The 24,722-nt window shown below is 49.6% G+C and overlaps 1 protein-coding gene across 5 annotated transcripts in view; it reads left to right on the plus strand.

Annotated features, from left to right (window-relative positions):
* Jakmip1 (janus kinase and microtubule interacting protein 1) overlaps positions 1 to 24,722 on the plus strand; it is a 57,507-nt gene that overhangs the window by 11,269 nt on the left and 21,516 nt on the right. For 3 of the 5 annotated variants that reach the window (XM_035452926.1, XM_035452927.1, XM_035452930.1), the window contains 8 exons: positions 5,587 to 5,796; positions 6,594 to 6,713; positions 9,477 to 9,623; positions 10,256 to 10,396; positions 12,012 to 12,071; positions 19,665 to 19,793; positions 21,073 to 21,201; positions 23,141 to 23,224. In XM_035452926.1, coding sequence (XP_035308817.1) covers positions 5,587 to 5,796; positions 6,594 to 6,713; positions 9,477 to 9,623; positions 10,256 to 10,396; positions 12,012 to 12,071; positions 19,665 to 19,793; positions 21,073 to 21,201; positions 23,141 to 23,224 — 1,020 coding nt within the window. The remainder of the gene's footprint in view (positions 1 to 5,586; positions 5,797 to 6,593; positions 6,714 to 9,476; positions 9,624 to 10,255; positions 10,397 to 12,011; positions 12,072 to 19,664; positions 19,794 to 21,072; positions 21,202 to 23,140; positions 23,225 to 24,722) is intronic. The other 2 variants (XM_035452928.1, XM_035452929.1) reach the window with 1 other exon arrangement.

Here is a 24,722-nt window from a genome sequence, read left to right on the forward strand (position 1 = left end):
TCATACATGGGACCTATGTCTTGGCATTGTGAGGCAAAGCGAACAGAGTATGCCTGCCAGTGTGGGAATCCCACACTGAGCCGTGACACACTTTGAAAAGGGGAGAATGAGATAAACATGCTTTCCAAGGAATGGGAACTAAGTTGGCAAGGAAGTTGTCCAGGCAAAAAGGGAAGATGCACTTAAGGATTGATTATCCATGGTTCTTAACTTAAACCTCAAATGATTGCTTAAATAAAGTATGGCCATGTGTGCAGCCCAGGGAAGAAAATGTGTGGCCCAGGGATGGGTGAGATCTGGACCATTAGTGAATTCACACTCCTGTGAAGTCTCCCATCACACCTAAGGTGTGACACTTTGGATCCAGAGCAAACAATAACAAACAAAAAGGGCTCAGGTGAAAGCTAATTGAAGAGGTAAGTTGAGATACTAGCAAATTTGTTTATGCTTGAGGAAGATAGGAAGGAAGTGTCACAGAAGCTCAGGTGGGACAAGTAGAAGAGAGATGGCAGGAGTAAACAGACCACATCAGCAGTTATGTTGCACACAGAGGGATCAACCCTATTGAAGGAGACATTCCTACAGGAAGGTCACGTGTTAAACATGAAGGCCTGCTCACCCCGAAGGACAAAGAAAAAATGCTGTGTAACTTAGTACTAATGTGAATAATGGCATATTCAGTTAAAGGAATATTACAGAGCAATATAATAAAGAATACATTTCTGGTGTGTACAAGAACTAGGATTGACACAGACATGTGCCAGGAGAAAAAAGACAACCCTAAGATGAGGGTGAAAATAGCTTATGGTATGATCATATCTCTACCAAGAGGGAAAGGGGGAAAGATGATGGTGGCACTGGAGGACAGAGTGGAGGCTGCCGGCAGGGTGGGGCTGTGAAAGAGGCACAAAGGAGCTCCCCTGGGTGTTGGGTAATGTTTTCCTGGTTGCCCCAGGTGGGTGCATCACTCATAGATATCTGAGATAGTCCCAGCCAGTACAGTGCTTGTACATATCTGAGCCATGTCCTCACTTGGCATGTTTTGAGGTGAGTGTGATTAAATTGAAGCTGTCTGTATAGAACTGCACTATGCAAGGACTCTCTTGAGGTCTGTCACTGTCTGTAACTGCACCTTCCGGTGCAGACTGGGCACAGTACTGGAAGCATTGTGGACTCCTGCATTCATTGCACACCTCCAGCAAGAGGTTAAATGGTAAAGAAAAAGGAATGTACACACAGCAGGGTTTTTGAGGAATGGAGGTAACATTCTGCTGTTTTCTGTGCTGATTTCTGAGCCAATCAAGAATCAATCAAACATGTTGGCAGAGGAGGAAGTGACAAATTACCTTTGTTGTTTGATGTTTTACTGTTTGGCCTTTTTGAGGAGCTCACCACCCAGCTTCCAAATAAATCACATACAGAGGCTTATTCTTAGTTTTGAATGTCCGGCTTTAGCTTGGCTAGCTTCTTGCCAGCTTTTCTTAAGTTAACCTTTTGCCTCTGGACCTTTTTCTTTTCTTACTTCTGTAATCTTACTCCATGGCTGGATGTGTGGCTGTGTGGCTGTGTGGCTGGCCTCTGAAATCCTCTACTCCTTGTTCTCTTGCTCCTCCTCTTCCTCGTTTCTCCTTATGTTTATTCTCTCTGCCTGCCAGCCCCACCTATCCTTGCTCCTACCTCGCTATTGGTCACTCACCTCTTTATTAGACCTTCAGGTGTTTTAGACAGGTAAAGAATCAGAGTTCCACAGAGTTAAACAAATGTAGCATAAACAAAAGTCACACACCTTAAAATAATATTCTACTACAGCCTTCATCATCAGCAAAGCTAGGCTGGAGAGTAAGTGGTTTGGTAAAGGCCAGGATGACTTCTAACTTCTTGTTCCTGTCCAGAGTGCAATACCTCGTTGGACAGAAAACCTGAACTGCAGACTAGGTAGTTGCCCAAAGCCTGTCTCCCACTGGTCCTGGAAGAAGAGGAGATGATAAAGGCAAAACTGTTCACACTATGATTGCGTGCCTTGGCTCTACAGAGTTAAGTCACGTCAAGGGCTGGTGAGGAAAATCATTTCCTCACCCCTCCAAGCCCAAAGGTGGTATCCAGATGTCCCTCCACCCCCAAACATAGGCATTTAGCCTTGTGGTTGTTTGATAACAGGGGCCAGGGATCAACAGTGAGTTGGTTAAGCAGATGCAGATATTGACCAGCTCTGCTTATTAGAAAAACCAGAGCAGCTTTTTGTACTGCTGGATGTGGGAACCAGTAAGACCTGGGACCCGGGCTTCCCTTGTCCATGTGACCTCTCTGCCTTTAGTTGGCACTAGGGAGACAGGATGGCTGTGGGAAATGTAACCCAGTGACATTTGGTCTCCAGGCAGAGGCTCAAAGGCTTCTGAGTGCTGCTGGATTGGGCTAGTGGAGGTCATCATCCCACCTGACCCCACTTTCCTTAGCTGAGCACCTGGAAGATCTCAGGAGGCAAAGAGTAACAGCAGGGACCATCACCAACTTATAGTCATGGCACCTACCTGTGGCCCCAGTGGGAGAGCCACCAGGTACATACATGATGACTAATGAAGGGCCTCAGGGCCTTTGTACTGCTCTTCCATGTCCTTTGGTCAGTAGTGTTTATGCCCAGGCCTATCATTGCTGCTCTTTTCTTCCTAAGAAACTCCCATGCCAAACTCCCTCTGAGGGAGACTTTATACCCTGGGTCCCCTCTGTAGGGCTGGTTGGCTCAGCGCCCCACGTAGAACAGACACCAAGCCATCTAGTTATGCAGGCTCTTTGTCATCTTCACTACGGTATTTTTCATTTGCACACTGTGGTATTTTTCATCTCAAGTATTTGCCCACTATTCTGCTGTTGCCTATCTTCTGTTTAGGACATGGGCTCCATGAATCCAGGGGCTGGACCAGTTGTTATCTTCACCAGGAGACCCCAGGTCCTGTGTGAGACAGTGCACAGTGGTGACCCTGATGGCTATGGTGTCACCACTGCAGGGCTCCTGCAGGATGCTCTTTCTTCTTGTGTCTGCTCGAGCTAACTCTGCCTCCTGGATCAGTGCATGTATCGAAACTACAGGGGCCCCTTGGAAGAGAACTTATGACAAGGTGAAAGTAGAGACTCGGGTTGCTCATTGTGTGAGCTGATCTCTCTTGAAGAGCAGTAGTGAGAAAAAGGGAAAGAGGTGGGAACAGTGAGAGGAAGGGAAGGAGGAGAACGGGGAGCGAAAGGGGAGGAGGAAGACAGGGAGAGGAAGGGGAGGAGGACAGAGAGAGGAAGAGAAGGAGGAGGACAGGGAGAAGAAGGGGAGGAGGAGGACAGGGAGAGGAAAGGAAGGAGGTGAGAACATGGTCCAGGTGCCTCTGGATACTGGCCAGTCACCTGTGACCTCCGATTCCTCCTTGTGTGGAAGGTGTGCTCTTTCACAGCTGCAGGAGAAAGTCCACTCTTTTTTGTTGTTTGTTTTTTATTTCATGTATGTGGGTGTTTTGTTTGCACATGTTTGTGTAATGTGTGCATATAGTATCTGTGGAGGCCAGAAGGAGGGCATCAGGTCCCCTGGAACTGGACTTCAGATGGTTGTGAGCTGCCATGTGTGTGCTGGGACTCAGATCCCAGTCCTCTGGAAGAGTAACCAGTGCTCTTAATTGCTGAGCCATCTCTCCAGCTCCAAGAAACTCTTTTTCTTAAAATAAAAGTCTGTTGATAACAAACAACAAAACAAGCTACGCATGGTGGTGCATGCCTTTAATCCCAGCACTCGGGAGGCAGAGGCATATGGACCTCTGAGTTCGAGGCCAGCCTAGTCAATATAGAAAGTTCCAGAACAGCCAGGGCTAAATAAGAAGACCCTGTCTCTACACCTTCCCCACCTACCTCAGAAAAGCCTTGCTGATAGCAAGAGCATGAGAAGGCAAGAGAGCTCCGGGCATACTGATTCTAGGTATAGAATTCCAGGAATGGCCCCCAGGGCCTGAGGCCGCCCATGGCACTATGTTCCACAGTTTGGGCTTGAGTCTCTCTCTCTCTCTCTCTCTCTCTCTCTCTCTCTCTCTCTCTCTCTCTCTGTCTCTGTCTTTGTCTTTGTCAAAGATGCTATGGTTTCATGGTTTACATAGCATTTGGGGCACAGTTCACCCCATTTCATGTGCCAAGGATGACAGTGAGATTGGCTGTAGCAGTAGCGGCCTCTCCCAAACTTCACAGAGCAGCAGAGCTCACTAAGTTTCTAAAGACTGAGATAAGTTGCCGCCCCCACTGTGATTTCCACTGTCTTGCACACATGGAGGGAGGAACTGCCTTCTAGAAGATCCAGTCTTGCAGTGTGGAGAGGATGGGAGGGCTGGGAGGAGCCAACAGGGTTCTGCTGCCAATCAGAGCCTGGGGACACTTGCCTCTCTGAGATCAGGTTTGTGGGTCATGGGTGAACCAGATTTGTTCCCAGGACTTTGAAGTGAAAATAAATCAAGTCTATGCCTTGTCGAGCTGGGCGAGTGATGGTGGCTGCAGGCTGATGACCTGCTGGTACGAACCCAACTTTTTTCTGTGGTTGACCAGAAGCTCCCCAACAATCTGGCTTGCAAGCTTTCAAGCTTTTTTGGTCTCCTGGGGTGGGGTGTGGGCTCACTAATGGCCCTTGGTTCCAGAGGCCTAGAACATCAAACCCAAGGTGTCACCAGGACCAAGTGGTCTTGAATGCTCTGGAAGAGGGTTCTTCCCACCTCTCCCAGCTCCCAGGGTTGCCTATGGTTCTTTGGCCCCTGGCTGTGCAGCAGTTCTCTTTGTAAAGAAAAACACATCCAGAGGTCCCAGAGAAGATGAAGATTCTGGGTGGCAGTCTATTTAGGACCTTGTCCTCACAGGGATTCTTCCCGAATGGTTGGCTTCATGTGAGTAAGTTGAAGGATGGTGGGGTTTCCTCTGCAAACCTCTGTCAGTGTGGTTCCCTGCTCTGTCTGGCCTGACATGCTAAGCTCTGCTCCCTGTTTGACATGCTGCCCTAAGGAAGGCTGGTTTTGACTGGGCTGGAGTAAGCAAGGATGTAAGTGTCTCTGCACAAAATAGGGGGTTCCCTACACCTGCAAAGGGAGGCCAAGCAGGGTTTTGGTGGGTAGTAGTTCTGTGACTCTGGGGTTCAGAGGGAAGTCAGGACTGGGGACATACGTGTCTTCATCAGTTGCATGGAAGATACAGTTATCCAGGAAAGTGTTCGTTAATGAGTGGGAGGCAGGAGCAGCCACCTCTGGAAGAAGCTCATCTGAGAGGAAGCAGGATGGGCTGATCTGCTTGGGGCCCATAGGGAGCTGATAGGTTGTGGGGTGTCTCAGGATTTCATGCGTTTATTATGGAGAGATGTGAGGAGGGCTGAGTTGCAGTGAGAAGTGCCCATAACTCGGTAGATGCTCAGACCTAGAGCTGTGTCTTCAGTGTTGATGAGATTAGAGGTTCTGGGAAGCAGACTCTCGCTGTCCCACCATGTCTAGATCATCCCATGTTCAGTGAACCCAGCCTCAATCAAAAGTCTGGATGATGCCACCCTGGTCCTGAGCACACCTGATGGCCCACTTTTTTCTCTTCCAGATGGACGAGATCAAAGGGAAGGAGCGTGTGATCCTGGCCCTGGAGAAAGAGCTTGGTGTGCAGGCTGGGCAGACCCAGAGACTGCTACTTCAGAAGGAGGCTCTGGATGAGCAGCTGGTCCAGGTCAAGGAGGCTGAGCGCCACCACAGCAGCCCAAAGAGGGAGCTCCCTCCTGGCATTGGAGACATGGCAGAGCTTATGGGTGGCCAGGTGAGGGATAGAATCTCCTGCTAGCCAGAGAGAAGACCACCTACCTACATTCTTACTTTGCTGGCTACTGCCCTACTCAGTTTGCCAGCCCTTCTCTGTCCTTTTCTCCCCTCTCACACTCCCTTCCCCACTGAGTCCTTCCTACCTTTATTGACATTCAGTGTGTGCCAGGCCCAGTACTCAGAACTGTGAAGAACTGACTGTCTGAGCCTACTGTGGCTGGAGTTGCAAAAAAGATATGGAAGTCTCAGAGAAGGGTACACAGCTGGAGCTCTGCAAGGAAGAGGGCCCTGGGCAAGCAAGAGAGTGGCTCAGTGGCTAGCACCAAATGCCCCAGTGGCTAGCACCAAAGGCCCCAGGCCAAGAGTGGGGGGGGCAACCACCTGGCCCTTAGCAAAGACAGGAAGCTGAAGCATGTCTTCCTTCCTTCCTTCCTTCCTTCCTTCCTTCCTTCCTTCCTTCCTTCCTTCCTTCCTTCCTCCTTCCTCCTTTCCTCCCTCCCTTACTTTCTCCATCCCTCCCTCTAGAAACCACAATGGCCTGTGGTGGGTCTTTATAAGACATGCAGGGTGGGTGGCAGCTTCAGCTTCCCTGGGCTGGTGTTTGAATACCACTGAGATTTTTAAAGTCTCGGGCAGGTTGAGGTGAAGTGTCCCAGGAGGATGTAGCAGGTACATCTGTCTCCTTGTTGAGCACACAGTCCTCCAGACAGGTCTGTTGTATTCCTGTTGTATTGTTATTGGGTCTTCAGAGGCTCCATGGAATCATTTGAGCTTCTTCAAAGTTTTTATTTTTAGGATCAACATATGGATGAGCGAGATGTGAGGCGATTTCAACTAAAAATTGCTGAACTGAATTCAGTGATTCGGAAGCTGGAAGATAGAAACACCCTGCTGGCAGATGAGAGGAATGAACTGGTAACTGACCAAGACACATGGCGTCTGTGGACACCAGGGAGGAAGGGAAGGGACTGGGCCAAGGGGCAGAGAAAGTGGTTGCTGAGGGCCTCCTAGTTTCCTTCACTTTCCTCTCTCTCTCTCTCTCTCTCTCTCTCTCTCTCTCTCTCTCTCTCTGTCTCTCTCCGGTCACACTCTTGGAAGAAATCTCTCTGCTTGTTGTCTGTTTAGGGATCCATCCTTAGGAAACAGTATGGGAAGTCAATGAGAGGGCACTGGAGAGGGAGAGGGTGCTCACTGCAGGGTTTTGTAATATTAACAGCAACAGAAAGCAACAACAAACACAGGCGGTCAACACTAAATCCTCCTGAGCAGACACCGTGGGGACTTTCCAGATTGATGCTGCACAGTCATGAGGAAAAGATGTCACCGACAGGAGAACTTCTTGCCAGTAAATTGCAGGGCAGGCTATGTAGTGGTTTTGGATATGGAAAGCTGTTCTTTTAGGTGGCGTGGTTATGGGTAATTCTATTTTTTCTTTATTTACTTGGCATAAGAGTTGATACATTTCTATTTTTGAAAGTGATGAACATGCATGCTGGTAGCTTAGTTGCTAGAATATTTGCCTGTCATGCAGGAATCCTGGGGTTCCACCCCCAGCACTCCATAAACCACATATAATTTCACCCTTTAATCCCAACACCCGAAGGTGGAGGCAAGAGGATCAGAAGTTCAAGGTTGCCCTTAAGCTCATATCAGGTTGTGAGGCCAGCCTGAGCTACATGAGATCCTGTCTCAGATCTCTCTTTTTCTCTGTTTGCATGTGTTATGTGTGTTTGTATGTGTGAAATGAACACAGACTTATAGTATAAAATACATCCTTAGGAAAGCTAGTATGTGCACGAATATGCTTAATTCTTGTATAGAAACAACTAAACTTAATTTATTTTTACCCCCTCACTTTCTTTCATTCTTTCTTATTTGTGTGTGCCACAGTACATTTTAGAGGTCAGGGAACAGCTCTGGGGACAAGGCTCTCTTTCACTGTGTGGGTTTGGGGATGGTTCTAGGTCATCACACTTGGCAGCAAGCACCTTTGCGTGCTGAGCCATCTTGCTGGCCCAGCTAAGATAATTTTCATTGTTAATGCATAAACCTTTTAGCAGAGGCCTCATGATCTTGATGCCCATTCCAATCTTGACTGTGAAGGGAAATGTATCTTCACAGGTTTAGCAGAAACAAAATTAATTTCTTCCTAGTGTACATGGAGGCATACCTCAGATGGCTACGATCAGACTCAGACTGCACACCTATGACATTTCTATTTCTTGCTTACATAATTATGAGCTGAATAAACACTCATGTGGTAATTTGCTGAGTAGGGCAGCAAAACACACAGGCTTCCTGAACATGTTTCAAGTAGAAATGACGAGGCAGTCAGGACTTCCCACTGTGTTGACTCCTGATCTGGGTGTCTACACATTTCACTTTAATAAAAAAAAAAATCCACATCTTAAAGGATGTTTGCTTTGATTTTTCACTTGCAAAGTGGGATTTTTTTCTTTTTCCCCCTGCCTATGTATTAATGCTCTGCAACATGCCCTTTTTGCTTAGATCCATCAGTATAGCCCTCCCTGTTGATTAGACGTCGGCTTTTCAGGCTTGGACCTCATGGTGTGACAGTGTCATGACTTGCTAACCAGCCTGCCTTCTGACCATTCAGGCTGCTCCTGGCTTCTTTAAATAGTAAATTAAGTAAATAATACCAAGAAGCCCTGTGCCCTTATTTTCATGAGGGTCTGTTGACATCATTCCTGGGGTGAGAGCAGGGGTGTATTTCCACAGGTGGCTCACAGGTCACATGGTGCCTTTGGTACCTGACACATGGCATCAGAGTGTTTAACATTCACAGGGATTGAGGGTGGGTGCTCGGGTTAGCTTCTGTGCTGGGTTCCTGGTTCTAGTACTGTGACTGTGGCTTCATTGACCGCAGCGCCACCTCTCTGCCCATGTTCTGGTGTATAGCATGGGGACATGGTCCTCCTGGGTAGTTGTGGGTCTCAGTGAGAGAGCTGAGAGGGTAAAAGCTAGTTCAGGTTCATGGTGAGGACTTGGTGACATGGCAGCCACTTCTGTGGTGGTGACGTGGGGACATTACAGTTGGTTCTAATTTTGGTCCATTGAAAGAGCTTTGCAAAGCAGATGCTGACTGAGTCTGAAGCAGCTGCGGCTGTTGCTTCACTTTTATAGATGCAGTACTCTGCTCCTCTTCGCTATCATGGCCCCCCTCCCCATGACCTCTCATCAGTCTCTGATTCACTGCTCTGGCCCTCACACCACATACTAGACTCATAGATTGTTTTAGAAGGTGGATCTGACCACAAAGCTTTCCTGCCTCAAAGATGTTGGAACTAGGGTGAAGACCAGGTGGCCAAAAGGGGCACAAGAGGGGTTCCCAGAGGCTGAACAAATGACAGCCTAGAAGGGCAACCCCCTTTTGTGGGGACTGTCTGCTTGGAGGTTGTGGTAAGTCCCTCCAGGCTCTACAACTGTACTTGCCTCCATGCTCAGGAGGTGGCCCAGCTCTGCCCAGGGCAGTTGTCCGCAGGGAGTTGCCTTGTGATGTGTGTGGTGTGAGGGCCTAAGAGTGGTCAGGAAAAACTAGGTGGCTGGATTGACCCCAGGGGTCATGCTCCCGAAGGGACAATGTTGAAGCTCTGCTGGTGGAGCTTGGCCACCCATGGGACCATCCAGCTCCCTGACCTGTGTCTGTACCTGCTGCAGCTGAAGCGCTCTCGGGAGACAGAGGTGCAGCTGAAGCCGCTGGTGGAGAAGAACAAGCGTATGAACAAGAAGAATGAGGACCTGCTTCACAGCATCCAGAGGATGGAGGAGAAACTCAAGACCCTCACGAGGGAGAACGTGGAGATGGTGAGGACCAGCCACAGAGTCCACCAGCTTCCCACCCCTGTCCAGACTCTGTGGTCCATGATTTCCATATACCCTACCCCCAGGACGCCTCAACAGTGAGATCAATCCCCTGCTGGCCTTGATGAATCAATAGGGCAGGCTTACCCACTGGATGGATTATGGCCTGTGACTGCCTCAAGCTTCATGGGTTCCTCTGGGAGCAGTTACTATTGTTGGGGCTGTGTATGGGGGTGGGGTTTCCCTCCATCAAGGATGGCTGGTGTGTGTTGTTTGGGTGGTTGTAAGATTCCTTCAGGTTCATTGATTAGAGTACCCATTTCACAGCTTAGAAGACTGGGGTCCAGGTATGAGTGTGGGCAGTCTGCGGTTAGGGAGATGCCCCTGCCCCTTGTGCTTGCTTGTCTTGCCTTCCAGTTCTCAAGATTCACTCACGACATCCTCTGCCCCATGCTCTGTCACCACCCCCCCTCCAGTGAGCACCACTGGCCACACCTCTGGCTTGGCCTTAGCCTGCAGTTGTACATTTCCCATCTTGGGACCAACTGTCAGTCACCCCCATCCCGGAGCCCCACGGCCATGTGTCCTTCACACTGTGGCACACACCGTAACACCCTCTTTCCTTCTGGATGCAGAAAGAAAAGCTGTCTGCTCAGGCCTCACTAAAGCGACACACGTCCTTGACCGACCTCAGTCTGACCAGAGACGAGCAGGAGATTGAGTTCCTGAGGCTGCAGGTGCTGGAGCAGCAGCATGTCATCGATGACCTCTCACTGGTAAGTTGTCACTCTCTGCCAGGATGGCACCACAGGAGGCAGAGACAAGAGTGAGAATCAGGATGGGAGTGGCCCCTGACAGCCCAGCTTCAGGTACCCCGTCCCCTGTGATACTGTGCAGAAAGCAGCCTCAGCTTGGTAGAAATGAGATCAGTGCTACCTGGGAACAGTTTCCATGACAACCCACTTTTCAATGGGCTCCTAGCTTGCCATGGTGAAGAGGCAGCATGGATCTGTTCTGAGGGGCCTTTGAGTTATTATTAACTTATACTTTTTTTTTTTTTGGTTTTTCGAGACAGGGTTTTTCTGTGTAGCTTTGGAACCTATCCTGGCACTCACTCTGGAGACCAGGCTGGCCTCGTACTCATAGAGATCCTCCTGCCTCTGCCTCCTGAGTGCTGGGATTAAAGGTGTGTGCCACCAATGCCCGGCTAACTTATACTTATTTTTGCATTTAGCTATTGCATACCAGGAGTTTGAGTTGCAAATCTGAACTTTGTTATCAGACCAGAGTTTGAAGGACCAGCTAATAAGGCTGTGTGTGGGCTTTGTGACTGGTCAGGGCTGGTTATGTTGAAAGAAGAGGGGAGTGAGTCTGCAGTAGAGAGGGAGTATCTTACCCAGCAGACAGTGCCCAGCAGTGCAGCCAGGCACACCCTCAGTGGGCTTAGCTGGATCTCAGAGGCAGAGTGGGCTCTGCTTACTCACGAGACCTGTGTGTGTATGAAGGTTCCATCACAGGACTTTGAAGGGTGGGAAGACATAATCATATCCTAGGAACTGTTCCATGAGAAGCAATGCCCTTTCTCTGTCTTCTCCTCCCTCCCCCTTCTTCCCCCTCTCATTTCCTTTCTTCCTTCCACTAACCATATAGCCATCCATCTTGGCTTCATTATCCAGATAACATAATATAGCTAAGGATGGCAAGACACATTTGATAAAGAGACAGCGAGTGAAAAGAAAAATGACAAGCCAGAGCAGTGCTAGGGAACATAATGACCAATCTGCCAGGATCTGATGGGTGGATGGTCAGACTGAGGCTTTGTCCTGTGGGAGGGAAAATACGTTGTGCTGAGAGCAAGAGGGCCTGGATCCACCTGGGTACAGTGCCACCCCCAGTACTGCCACTCCTACCTCACAGGGACCCTTTCTGTAGAGGACACCTACTAAATAATGCTGCAGGACAGCTTCTAGCCCCACACAGCAAGGAAGAAACAACTGCAGAAAATGAAGTGGTCTCCTGGCCAGTGCAGGAACTATGGGGGATTCCTCCCTGTCTCTATCCAAACTCAAAGCCACAGGCATCTCACACTGCTGTGGACCCTGAGAGGCCAGCAGAACCACTCTGAGGCCCCACTACTTAGGCCTCTTGGCCCAAAGAATAATCCAGGTTTTGCCAATGACGGGATGACCCATCAGAGTGGATGTACCCAGACAAGGGCCTGAGTAAGTGTCTTGTCTTATAGACTCTCAGTTGGGTGCCTAGAATATGAACTAGCCCACACAGGTTGAGGTAGGCAGGTCCATGCTCCAAACCTCTGAGTCTTAACTGTGTGGTTTGGTGGAGTGGGGGGTCTGGCTGCAAGTGCTGACGGGTGGGTGTGCTTCCTTGAAGGAAAGAGAACGCCTGCTGCGCTCCAAGAGGCATCGAGGGAAGAGCCTGAAGCCCCCAAAGGTGAGCCTGCCATAGTGCCTTAGAGGAGGGAGGGTCACAGGGCCACTCACTGACCCAGAGGCAGAGACAGGACTGTGTGTGACATGGCTGTGTTGGCTGTTAAAGAAAGACTCTTATGGCTGTTTCAAGGCTACATGCATTATGTCAAAGTAATGTGACCCAGATATGGTAATTTATTCATGGAAAACTTACTAATGGAATTCTGTGTTTGGACCTTGGGTTATGTGCGTCCAAAATTAAAAGCATGAATACCTAGGCCTTCTGAAGGGTTTAAAGGATACCCAACCTTGTTTTATGCCACCTAACAGCATGCTCTAGGAACTCATTAACTTTTGTGACTGATACAGAATGGTGTTCTTTTTTGTAAAATGTAAGTGTGTTATCTCTCAGAGGCAGTCTAGGAGTTCTGGGCAGGGGAAGCACAGAACTGGCTGGGGAGGTTTGGAAGAAGTACGTGGTTTGTGTCACTCATCCTTCCCACTTGTCTGAGATGGGTCTGCTACTTCCTGAACTGGCACTTGCCAGCTTCACTTTTTGATAGAGAGAATGTTATAGAGAAATACTTTCATGTAAGAAAAACTGTGTAAGTGTGATAGCAAATGGCCAATGACATGCTTCCTGGTGGAGTCAGGGTGACAGCAGGGAGTTGTGGGGACTGCCTAATCTGGCCCAGAATAGTACAAGGTGGGCAAATGGTGTTAGGCGTTCCACTGTTTCAAGGGAAGTGTAAGCCCTCATCTCAGTATGGTGGAGCATGCCTGTGACCCCAGCAAAGGAGAGGCAGCAGTGGGAAGATCTAAAGTTTAAAGGTAGCCTCAGCTAGCTCGTGAGTTTGAGGCCAGCCTGGGCTACACTCTGTAAGCAAAAAGGTAAGGGATGTGTAAATCCTTACATACTATTTTTCTAGGAGTATCTGAACAAAGTACCTGAAAATAGGTCCCTTAGAGTGACAGAAAGTTACTGTCATATAATTCAAGAGGCTTGATGACCATCACTTTAGGTTATAGGAGACAGATGTAGAGACAGCTCACAGGAGAGCAGTGGGCTGATGAGGCTGAACCTCCAACTCACTGGAACTCCAGGCCCTGGCTGTCTCCAGCGGGCTAAGCAGAGTCAGGGGAGGTTTGTTTGTGCTGAGCTCAGAAGCCCAGAAGGCTGGGCATGGGGTGCACATCTTTAATCCAGCACTCTAGGAGGCAGAGGGAGGTAGTTTGAGGCCAGCTTGGTTTACACAGCAAATTTCAAGTCAGCTCAGACAAATAAACCCTTTCTAAAACAAACCAAACAAACAAACAGAAAAAAGGATTGGGGAAGTGGTCCAGCACACCTTGTTTATATTCCCAGCGGTGTTTGCCACATTCTAGAAAAGCTGGGAAATAAAAAGTGATGGACCCATGGCACCTTTCCAGGGCCAGTGTTCGTCCTACGCTAAGCTGGGACTTCACTACGTTCTCACAAACATTACACTAGAAATCTTCATCAGATAAATGTTTACAGCCGTCTAGTCTGCTAAGTGTGTGGACCATAAGCCTGTGCAGTGTTGTGCAGTTGTGAGCTCTCCTTCTCCCTCCTGTGGTTAGGAATAACGCTGCAGTACCTGTTTCTGCCTCACGATGACTTTACACTACAGCTTTCTGCTTGTTCCACTGACTGCTGCACATTGTCATTGGTAGAGCTGTTTGCCTGCCATTTTCCCTTCTGGAAGTACATTTGCTTCTGTAGATGTCACTGAAGTAAAGCCCTATACTATGAAAAGTCTGGATGATTCTGGCTGATGGGGTGTGGAGGGGGGGGGGTGTCTCAGTGTTTGGAACTTAATGGGGAGAAAGCGCCCCCTGCTGCTGGCAAGATCATGTCGGTTTGCAAACCTGTGCATAGGGCAAGTGAGCCAAGTTCCACCCTGACACCGAAGTTAAGATACTGAGTGTGGGTGGCGGGGTGGTTGATTGAACAGTCTTGACACTAAAAACTCCGCTATTCAAGGTTCCCCAGAAAGTCATTGCTGAGGTATGATTGTTTCAAGCCTACATAGGCTGCGAAGCCTTGATCCCAAACCCTACTTTTGAAATTTAAAATGTTTTTAGCATCAACTCCAAAAATTTAGATTCTGGATTTAGATTAGAGATACTTAACAGATAAAGTTTATAAAAATTTCTGCCGTCAGAAGAACTTAGACTTGTGTCCCCAAGCATCTCAGATAGGAGTGCCAGACCTCTGCTTGTATGCTGGCAATCAAAGAGTCCAAATCTCCCACTGCCCCCTAAATCTGTTGAGAGAGAAATTCACAGTGCACTGGTGGTGAGTCAGGATGCACTGCACCTGTGTGTAGCAGGCACAGTGGCTTGTGCCCCGCCCCGACCATCCTGTTTCCCTATCCAGCACAGAGTAGGTGCTTCTGAAGAGTGGCTGACTGACTAGGTACACTGCCTTTCCTGAGAAAATGCATTTGCAGGAATGGCCTGCCTCAGAGAAGCAGGGGTGTGTGAGTACATAGTGAAAACACTAAAAGGTTGGGTTTGGGAAACCAGTGTGGATTTTCTTTTTTTCTTAAAGATGGGATCTTTTAGAGCTGGGTTTGATCTTGACCTCTTGGGATAGCTGAGAATCACCCTGCCCCCACTTCCTGAGTGCTGGGTTACAGGTGTGCTCCACCAAGCCTAGTTTTATGTAGTGTCAGGGACTGGACCCAGCCTTTGTGCATGCTGGGCACTTTAGCAGTCTGTCTGCATCCTCAGCCCGTGGTAGGTGTTTTCCCACTTGCTGTCTCCTGGGCCACCAACATCTCTTTTTCTCTAGATTCAGTGGAGGCTGACTTTCATCCCAGATTCCTGCATCAGTCAACAAGACAGTCCCTCACAGACATGGCTGCAGGCTAATCCTCTCAAGGCAGTGCTTCAATTGGGGCTCCCTCAGATGACTTTAGACTGTGTCAGGTTTTGATAGCTGAAGCTAACTGGGTTATTATGGTTGGTCTACCAAATTCAGATGCTCAGGCCCTTCTAATCCACAGCCCAGCCTTTGAGCCAGTGTCAGTCTTCTGAGGTGTTGTCCACCCAGAAAGGCTGTGGAGTCTGCTTGCCCATGTGTCAGTCCGAGTCCTCTCCTTTCTAGGGACCTTGCCTTACTGCTGACAGTAAGCAGTGCATGCCTGCTGTCTGGCTGATCCTTCTGGCTAATGGTTCCTGAGTCCACTCTCACAGCACACCTAGCAGTCATTCCAAACCCAAGCCAGTGCCTAGAGGCTAAATCTGCTGCTTGTGGAAGGCAGGACCAGAGGCATGGTGACCTCTTTGGAGCAGGAGCTGCTGTGGAGTGACTTCCTGCCTGGGACACCCACTGTTTTTCAGTGTGATTTTTTGCTTCTCAGCAGCTAAAGGTCCTTTTATCCCCATGGTTGTTTGCAGTTGAGCGCGTTCCTAGGCAGTCCTTCCCAGCTGTTGCCCCAGGAGCATGTGTGGCTTCGCCATGTCCCATGTGTCCAGTGACTCACAGCTGCCAGCACAGTACCCCACAAGCCCAGAGGTTCAGAGCAGTGACTACATCATACAGTCATACATTTTATGCCCAACCTGTCTGCAGGGCTGGTCTTTGGCCCTTGTGTGGGAGAGGAGTAGCTGTTTCTCCTGTCCTACTGACACTTCTGTAAGGGCTGCTGCGTGCCTATATCCAACCCCAGATCTCTGTCTAGGCAAGGGGACCTATGACTGCCATATAGCTCAGGAGTCACAGCTCCCCACCCCCATAGTGGTTTGTTGCAGGCTGTGTAAGCGCTAAGGCAAATAAACTCTGAAAGGCACACTTTAGAGACAACAGTGGGCTGAGTGTGCCCAGGACATCCATGGGTGGTGGTGGATTAGCTGGAAGATATCCCAGGCAGGTAAGGGAGGAGGTACCCTGACCTTTGTGGCTTTAGCACAAAGAAGAAGGCTCCTCTCATCATGATACCGTTGCTACTACCGTGCCCAGGAGCTTTGCAGTTATCCAGGGACCTGAAACTGTTGACAATAGTTATAGGCATAATGGAGGCTGGGTCCTAAGAGGGAAATCCCCAGAGGACATGTTGCTTTAGAAGCTGTGGTCTATGATGAGCGCCTGGGGCTGGCCTGGAAACTGGCTTTTCTCCATTGATAGCTCTGTCACCAGCATCCGGGAGCTGATCCAAGGTAGCCTCGCTGTTGCCAAGGGGGCACCTTTGGGGCGTCCCTGTCCTCCAGCTTCTGCAGCAGTATTCAGGAAGCTGTGAGGAGCGCCTTTTCTTGGGGCTAGAGAGAAGCTGGGGATGGACTATCCAGCCCGCACAGGCTAGCAGTGCCTGCACCAGCCCCACAATGGAGTATATCCTGTTTGTGCTTTATTTCTCCTTCTTCCTCTGCCTCTGTGCCCTCGTGTGCCTATACTTCTCTGGCTGCCAGGAGATGACCTATAAGCATGAAGGTATGCAGCTGGTTGGGGTGGGGAGGGTCTTTGGCAGTTCCTTCCTGGTTGCCATTGGAAGATCCTGTATCTTCCAGGCAATTCTGGCTGGATGCTGGGAAGGTGAAGAGAGGAGCTGATGAGATGCTGGGTTCTGTGGAAGGGTTAGTGTGTGTGTGTGTGTGTGTGTGTGTGTGTGTGTGTGTGTGTGTACCCTCTCATGCCACACATGAGCTTGTGTGTGTGTGTAGAAGATACATTTGGTCATAAGACATTTTGGTGAAAATTACACACACACACACACACACACACACACACACACACACACACACACACACACACACACAGGTCTCATGTAGCTCGTTGAGGCTGGCCTCAAACTTAACCATGTATCCAAGAGGATCTTGAATTTCTGAGCCTCTGGTCTCTACTTCTATCATGTACTATGTGTTTAGTGCAGCCCACAGCCACGAACACCATACCACACTGTGCTGGAGATCCGACCCAGAGCTGCATGCATGCTACATAATCACTCTACCAACTGAACGACACCCCCCAGCCCCCAAACTACATTCTAAACTTTGGATTTGTTCATAAAGATGACATTTTGGCTAGACTGATCTGCATTGTAAAGAGGGTGGATGTCTAGAGGGGCGAGCCCTGTTCATGTCAGTGCACTTGGCATCTGTGAATTGTGGGAACTTTTCTGTTCAAGAGTTTTAGGAGGTAAACATCCAGGAAGTTTAGAATCGAGAAACACAGGCCACCAAGCAGCATGCAGGCAGCAACATCTCCTGGTGGCAGGAACCCTCTGGAGGCAGGTGTGGCCACCTGTGTGTGGAGGAGTCAGCTAGGAACAAGTTTTGTAAGTTTTGGCTATCTCGTTAAGGAGATAGCCACTGTGTTCACTTTAAACACCAAGGTGGCTTTTCTGTTTTGTGTTAATGAAGCTGTACTGGGTGGGCTGGCTGTTATTGGCTTCTCTGTCATATCATCACTTAGACAAAGGACCTTTTCCAGGCATTCTGTCAGCCTTCGGTCACACACCTATAATCTCACCGTATGGGAGGTGGGGGCAGGAGGAGTGGAGTTCAAGGCCAGCCTGGGCGATGTGAGACATTATTTAAAAAAAAAAAAAAGACAAACTGACTCACCCATGTGTCCTGAAAGCCTGATGGGCACTGGAACCCAGCTGGCTCCTGTGGAAATGCATGGACTATACATAGTTAGGGATTCACTTCTATTATGCAGGATTTCATTGCGGCTCTGGCTTGTGCTGGCTTCTACCCTGTAGGTAGCTTCTTGGTGCAGCATGGCTCTCTGCAGCCCCAGTCTCTGGGGCAAGGGCTACTATGAGGCTCCTTCTGGCCTGATCGTGGGCTGGTGAGTTGGGAACATTAGCAGTTAAAACCTTGTGATTAGACTCTGTCATGGAATACTTAATTAGCAGTCTCACTGGCCTCCCAAAGCAGGTTAGCCTAGGTAACTGAGCAAGGTTGCTAGCCCCAGACACTTCGAGAATGCTAACAAACACTGTGTCCTGATCTTGGAAAGTATGTCATTTTAAGATCTTCCTGGGGCCCACTTGGTAGGAGGAAAAACATAGACATCACTACATCAGGCCACCAGTTAGCTCAGCCAACACACAGATCTGTCCCCAGAGGCCAGGCAATTAGCAGTGTTTATGAAAAATAAGGTTGGCCAGGCAGCAGCCCAAGACAGCAAGGATGTGGAGCTTGGGGCAAAGGTGAGCTGTGGACGCAGACTCCATTGCTTCCTAGAGTTTTCAATGCCTGTGGGGCTGGGGCTTCCTATCTGAGGGGAGGGGAGGATGCTGAAGGCCACTTGGACTGAATGGAACCTAACCTGGTTTCACTGCCTGACCTTCCATCTCACCTAGGCATGGAGGCAGGTGGATACCCAGCAGATGCTGGCCATGTGAACCTTCAAAGAGGTCCCACACAAACCCCAAACCACTTGGAGAACATTCTGGTGGGGAGTGGTGGTAGGTGACTTGTAAAGCCTCTGTGGAAACCCCAACTGTGTAAGGTGACTGAGAAGTCCCTCCCTGTCCCTTCTCTGCATGTCAAAGGTATTTCTTTGTGGCCTTGTTACTGCTGACTGGAACCTCCATATTCTCATATTTGTGATTGTAAAATCGGCTTCAACCTACAGTGTGGGAGGGAGATGCCCACTGGGTGTGGGGTGCATCCTGCCTACTCTGTGGGCTGGGGAGAGGTGTGGAACTCAGTCTGGGAGTTCCTGGGAGCCTGGAGCTGACCACAGCATAGTGGTCATGTTCTTGCATAGTCATAGAAAGCACTTCTGTGAAGGTGAGGTAGTCTCTCCAAGAGAGCTGTTTAGGAAGAAAATAAAAAGCAGTGTATCTAGAGCCAGGAACAGGATATGTGTGGAAATTGATGGTTCATGGAGGTAGCCCTCTGGGGCGAGCACACCCTGGCAGGTGGCCCACCTGGTTTTAATCATGTATCTCTAGGCTCACAGAAGCTTCTCAGCCAGGGATTACTGAATGAGTAAATGAATGAATGAATTCCTGCATTCTGTGCAGTTTGGAGTGAGAGAGGTGTGGCCAGAGTTTCAGGTAGTTGACACACTGGACATAGAAACTGTCGAGTCTGAGGTTATGACTGCAGGACCCTTGCACTATTCTTTCTGATTCTGTTCTGAGTGTGCTGTCATCAAAGGCTAAGAAAAATTGCCTCTTAGGCAGGCCTGGGAAGGACGTGGGCCATGCAGCTGCTTCCCAGCTTAGCCCTGGGGTCAACATTCAGATCTCCTGATCACATGCCCCTTTCCCGGCATCCCATGTATCAGTGCCCTCTTTGGGGACAGGCATCTCACTTAGCTCTAAGAATGCTCTGGGTGTTGGCACTTAGCTAGCCACAGAATTAATGAGGTCCCCTTTCCTGCTGGAAGGGTGGCAGTTCATCCATTGTCAGGAGGGACCTAGGGCTCTCCTAGGACAACTCCTCAGGAGCTACATAGCCCTCTCTACCTGTGACACCTCCTGCCACCTTGTTACTATTACACTAACCACATCTTCAGCTGCCCTAGTGGCTCCCTCTGTCCTGCACCAGCTGTCCTAGACCCCCTTTGCCCTGTGCTGTCGTGGATAGTCAGCTGTTGTCTTCCTGACATCATGCTTGTTGCCTCTCACAGAAGCATGTTGTGGAGACATTTTTTGGATTTGACGAGGAGTCCGTGGATTCAGAAACATTGTCAGAGACATCCTACAACACCGACAGGACAGACCGGACCCCAGCCACACCTGAAGAGGACTTAGATGAGGTAAGCAAACGGCAATGTTCTAGGGACTTCCCACCTTCCTGTTGGCCAGGGCTGGCTCCCTCTCCAGTGGTCAGTCCTGCTGTGTCTTATCAGAGCCCCGCCCCAGAAAGAAAAGCTGGTTCACTCTGCCTTGTGGGGACCCAACAAGCCCCTTTCCCAGAGCCCATTTCCCTTGAGACTTAAGACTGCTAAGAACACACCCAGATGCTGACCCTGTATTCACCACTGCAGTTAAACTTACATGTGGCTTGTTTCTTATCCCCACACACATAGGTAGCAGAAGTGGTCACATGTGGTGACTTTGCTAAATTCCATGCATTATTCAGTACAGACTTTGTCTGGTGCTGTATCCCACATCAGGTTTACTCTGCCTGTCCTCCCTGCACCCTTCAGTGGCTGTCTCCTGAGCCCTGGTGGGAAGGGTATGCGCTGGCCCCATGGTGATGCCATCTGGTTGTGGCAGGTGCTGGCGGAGCTTTCTGGTGTCACATGTGCCCTATGGGAAGGCTCCCTGCAGCTTCCTGAATGAGTCTAGACATTGCCCACCCTGCATCTCCTTGTCCCAGCTCTTTGGGCAGCCACCTCTCACAGACCCATAGTTGAATGGCTTTAGGGTCCGTTCAAACTCCTGTTGGCTGTTTTTGTGGAGTTCCTTTTTGCATGACATCAGGAACCTCAGGAAGATGCACCTTCCTCCCAGTCATCCTCAAATTTAGTTGCTTCTAGAGGGGCCTACCCATGTTGGAAATGCCATGGGTGCCATGTCCTGCCTGGGTGTCTTGCCAAGGTTTTGCTCCAGCTTGTCTGGTTTTTACAAGCTGCCATGATAGCTGCAACAGTGACTTGCTACATCAGTCACCCTGCATCATCCTCTTGTGACCACAGAGGGCTTCACACACAAGTGCTCCACTGCATTTGGACTGTCACATGCAGGTGTCTGTCTCCAGAACAGAAACTCTCAGAAAGACATGTGGCCAGAGGGACACCCTTCTCAATGTGAACCTTGACTGTGGAGTCAGGATGGCTCCCAGGAGGCCTGTGAGTGCTCAGGGTCGGGTGCTGAAGTGGAGAAGGCATTTTCTCTCAGTAGCCTTCACTCTGGGGCCTGATTACTCCCTGGCATGACCAGCTCACTGGGCATTTGTAGACAATGGGGAGAGATGTGAGCACTTAACTACTGTCTTGATTCTGTCTCTTGAAGTCACACCAAGTCATGAGTTGACTGGTTTTTGTCTGGTTTTCTTTTGTTTGTTTGTTTTTTTGTTGTTGTTTCCTTAAGACCACAACCAGAGAAGAAGCTGACCTGAGATTCTGCCAGCTGACCAGGGAGTATCAGGCCCTGCAGAGGGCTTATGCCCTGCTTCAGGAGCAAGTGGGGGGGACACTGGATGCTGAGAGGGAGGCCCGGGTAAGTGTGTCTCTTTGTTAATGGGAGGAAGCATAGAGACTGGGAGGGGACCTGGAATCTTGATCTGATGGAGGTGACACTACACCTTCACTCCTCATCTGGCTTCTGTTTGCAAGAGAGAACACTTACAGAATTGAAGGGGTCGGGGTAGATACATGGCTAAACAGTAAAGGGGCTTGCTGCTGAGTCTGGTGATCTCAGGCTCTGAACCCACACGATAGAAAGAGAGAACTGATTCTTTCTCCACACACACAATAATATAAAATAGAATGGAATTTTAGGGAGTGAGGAAGTTATAGACTTAGCCTTTCAGGCTTCAGTCCTTTCTTTCTCCCTGCAGAACCAAGGTCAAGGAACACTTTCAGGGGTTATTGGAGCACCCCAGGGATAGGCACTGCAGGTGACCTCAGTTTAGGAGATACATCTAGGGTGCTGAGCTGAACTTTTCTGGGAACTTCCTCCCACTGACCCTTCTCTAACTTTGGAGTCACACAACAATATTTGTATGTCTTCATGGGGTTCTGGAGACACCAGGGAGCACACACTTGGGGCTAGTGCTGTCCTGTGTCTCCCATCTTATACCCATAGTTCTGAGTCAGGATGAATCTGTCCCATGTCCTGAAGAAGGAAATTGAGCCTCAGGAAGGCATCAAGTTGACTGAAGATGCCCAGATGGTCCCCAACAGAACTGGGAGCTGGGACCATGCCACCATGGTTCAAGAATGCTCTGGAAAAGCCTTGGGAGCCCCATGCAGAGAGGGCTTGGGTATCTGAGAGCACATATAACACTGTGGTTTGCAGATCTCAGGAATATGGCAGGTGAAGGCAACAGCCACCGTCTCCAGAAAGCTGGCACTCAGGGCTCAGGGTGGTAGCAAATCTGGGTGGCAGGAAGGGGAACAGGCATGCAGGAAACAAGATCCCTGGGAAATGTGGCTACTTCTGCCACATGAAAGAGCAGTTTTTCTTTCTTGGGACACAACAGGTGAACTTCTAGGCTTTATGCGTGCTCAATTTCTTTGTCTTTTAACATCATCCACTAGCCAAGTTAGTGGAGATTTCATAATACATGTTGGGTGTGGTGGCATACACCTGTAATTTTGGCGCTTGGATGCTAAAACAGGAGTATTGCTATTACTTGGAGGCCAGCTGGGGCTACATAGTGAGTTCTAGGCTAGCCTGGGCTATAGAGTGAGACCTAGTTTCAAATTTTAAAAAGAAAAGAACAGAAAAAGAAGTAGATTCCTGATTCTCCAGATGGCCTTGAATTTCTGATACACTTCCTGAGGGCAAGGGTTGTAGGGCTGTGACAATATACCTAGCTTGGATTCTGGAAAGGAGGTCACATCTGGGTCTTCTCCTTCCCTGTGGCAGCTCATGGCTGTGCCTCCCAGGCTTTGTCTGCACTTGCCCACAGTGTCTGCTGATTCTTCTTGCTGTGGGGTCAACTGATGAATGACTTCCTTTGTGTATATGACTTGCCTGGTCCATGAGGTGTTAGGCTCCAGTCTTTGCTGTAGGTGACAGAGAACCCCACAAGGCCACCAAGCAAGCAGAACAACTGTCAGCAGCTGGATGCCTGCTGAATGAGCAAACAATGACCTTGTCAGAGCTGGCCTTGGGACCCTGCAGCTTCCAGTTTTGTCGAGCTTATACTGGAAGAGGGTGGCTCATCCTCCAAGCTGCCCCTTGATTGTCTAGAACTGGGGGAGTTAGAGCTATCACCTCCTGTGACCCCTTAGTTCTCGCTTGACGATGCAGCTGTAGATGGATTTCACAGCCCTCAAGCAGGCATGATGTGAGCTCATGTGCAACAGGACCCTCCTAACCCTAAAGTCACGTGGTGTCCAGGCCCTGTCTGGTTGGCAGCCTGGACTCTTTACCTCTGTGTGTCACCTCTGTAAGTGACTTGCTCACTTCCTGGTCTTTTTCCTTCCAGACTCGAGAGCAGCTTCAGGCTGACCTGCTGAGGTGCCAGGCCAAAATTGAGGACTTGGAGAAGCTGCTTGTTGAGAAGGGACAGGTAAGCAGGAAGGCCATGCACTCCATGCCCCTGATGATTCTGTCCCCATGTTGTCCTTGGGGTCTGATGACATCTTTGGTGTGCTGAAGGTAGGGAGAGGTTCTGCGGAAGAATTGCTGTGACCCAAGGAGAGACCGTATTTCCACAGTCATAGGATGCCATGCAAGCCTGCCTGGTTTTTCTTTATTTGCCAAATGCATGGGGACAGAAGGTAACTCATAGAGCTGAGACATGGCCAGGAGCTCTTTTGACTGGATCCCAAAGAAAAGCTGCTGTTTTCTGTCAAGATTTTGATCGCCTATGTATAATTGAAGTGATATGGACCACTTGGCAAGGCCCATAGCAACAGGCTCAGGCTGTAACTGTGCCACAGGAGAGCATAGATTGGTCACTTTTGTGGACGCCCTCTCTAATTTGATTAGGCTAGGCCTAGTGGACAGCAGGACAGGGAGGCGGCCCCTAGGCCTTTCTTGCTGCTGTCTGTTGTGGGCAGAAAGTCATTACTTTACAGGGTTCCCTGGGGACCCAGGGCTGGAGGCACCATCTTGGAAAAGCTCTACTTAGAACTCATGTCCTATTAACAGGTTGGGGTGACTGTCACTGCCTCAGCATAGTTTACTGGCCCAAAGCAGTCACATGGCTCCACTGGCCTATGAAATGCTGAGGCATGTGCACAGGCACGGGTGTCTATAGGGTCTTTGCTCCTACCTCAGTCAGGATCTAAGTAGGTGTGGAGAGGCCTAAGGGGAGAGTCTAGGGTTGAGGGGGAGTCAGTGAGAGTGGGGGAGGCTAGTGAGAAGGAAAGGTATTGGAAGAAGTTCTGAGGCTGGGGCTACTGCTGGCTGTATGCCCACTCTGACCAACCCAACCCCAGTGGGGATGTTGTGGGGAGGGCTGAGAACTGCAAGTGCCAGTGAACTCAGTCTGTCTATATATGCTCCCCAGAAGCTACTGCACTGACCTTCATGAAAGGACCAAGTGAGAAGAGTGTGGCCACCCAACCCCCAGGTGTGGGTGCTGGGAGTCGCAGCCTTGCTGGCACCCTGTAGGCAGGAAAGGCACAGAGAATGCAGCCTGGAGTTGAGCACTGGTTCTGCCCCTTGCTTGTGTGACTTTAGACACATTGTATAGCATCTGAGCCTCAGTTCCCTCACCTACAAAATGAGAGGGTGGGAGACCCAGGAGTGGGCTAGCAGAGAGCCAATCGGAGATGATGAGGCTCTCCCAAGCTCCCATTCTAACTTTCCATGGCCTCAGCTTCCCTCTTCTATGCTGAGCTCATGTGTTTGTAAATTGCTGGATCATGGGCTGTGTCTGATGTCACCTCCCATGCTAGATACTCTCCTCTCCTCTCCCTCGCTCCCTCCCTCCCTCCCTTCCTTCCTCCCTCCCTCCCTCATCCTCCCCCTCTCTGTGTGTGTGTGTGTGTGTGTGTAAAAAGAAGGGGCCAGTTTAGGACATCTGTGTCTGATGTTGCCACCCATGCTAGATTGTGTGT

The sequence above is a fragment of the Cricetulus griseus genome, assembly GCF_003668045.3.
Source record: "Cricetulus griseus strain 17A/GY chromosome 1 unlocalized genomic scaffold, alternate assembly CriGri-PICRH-1.0 chr1_1, whole genome shotgun sequence".
Classification (NCBI taxonomy): domain Eukaryota; kingdom Metazoa; phylum Chordata; class Mammalia; order Rodentia; family Cricetidae; genus Cricetulus; species Cricetulus griseus.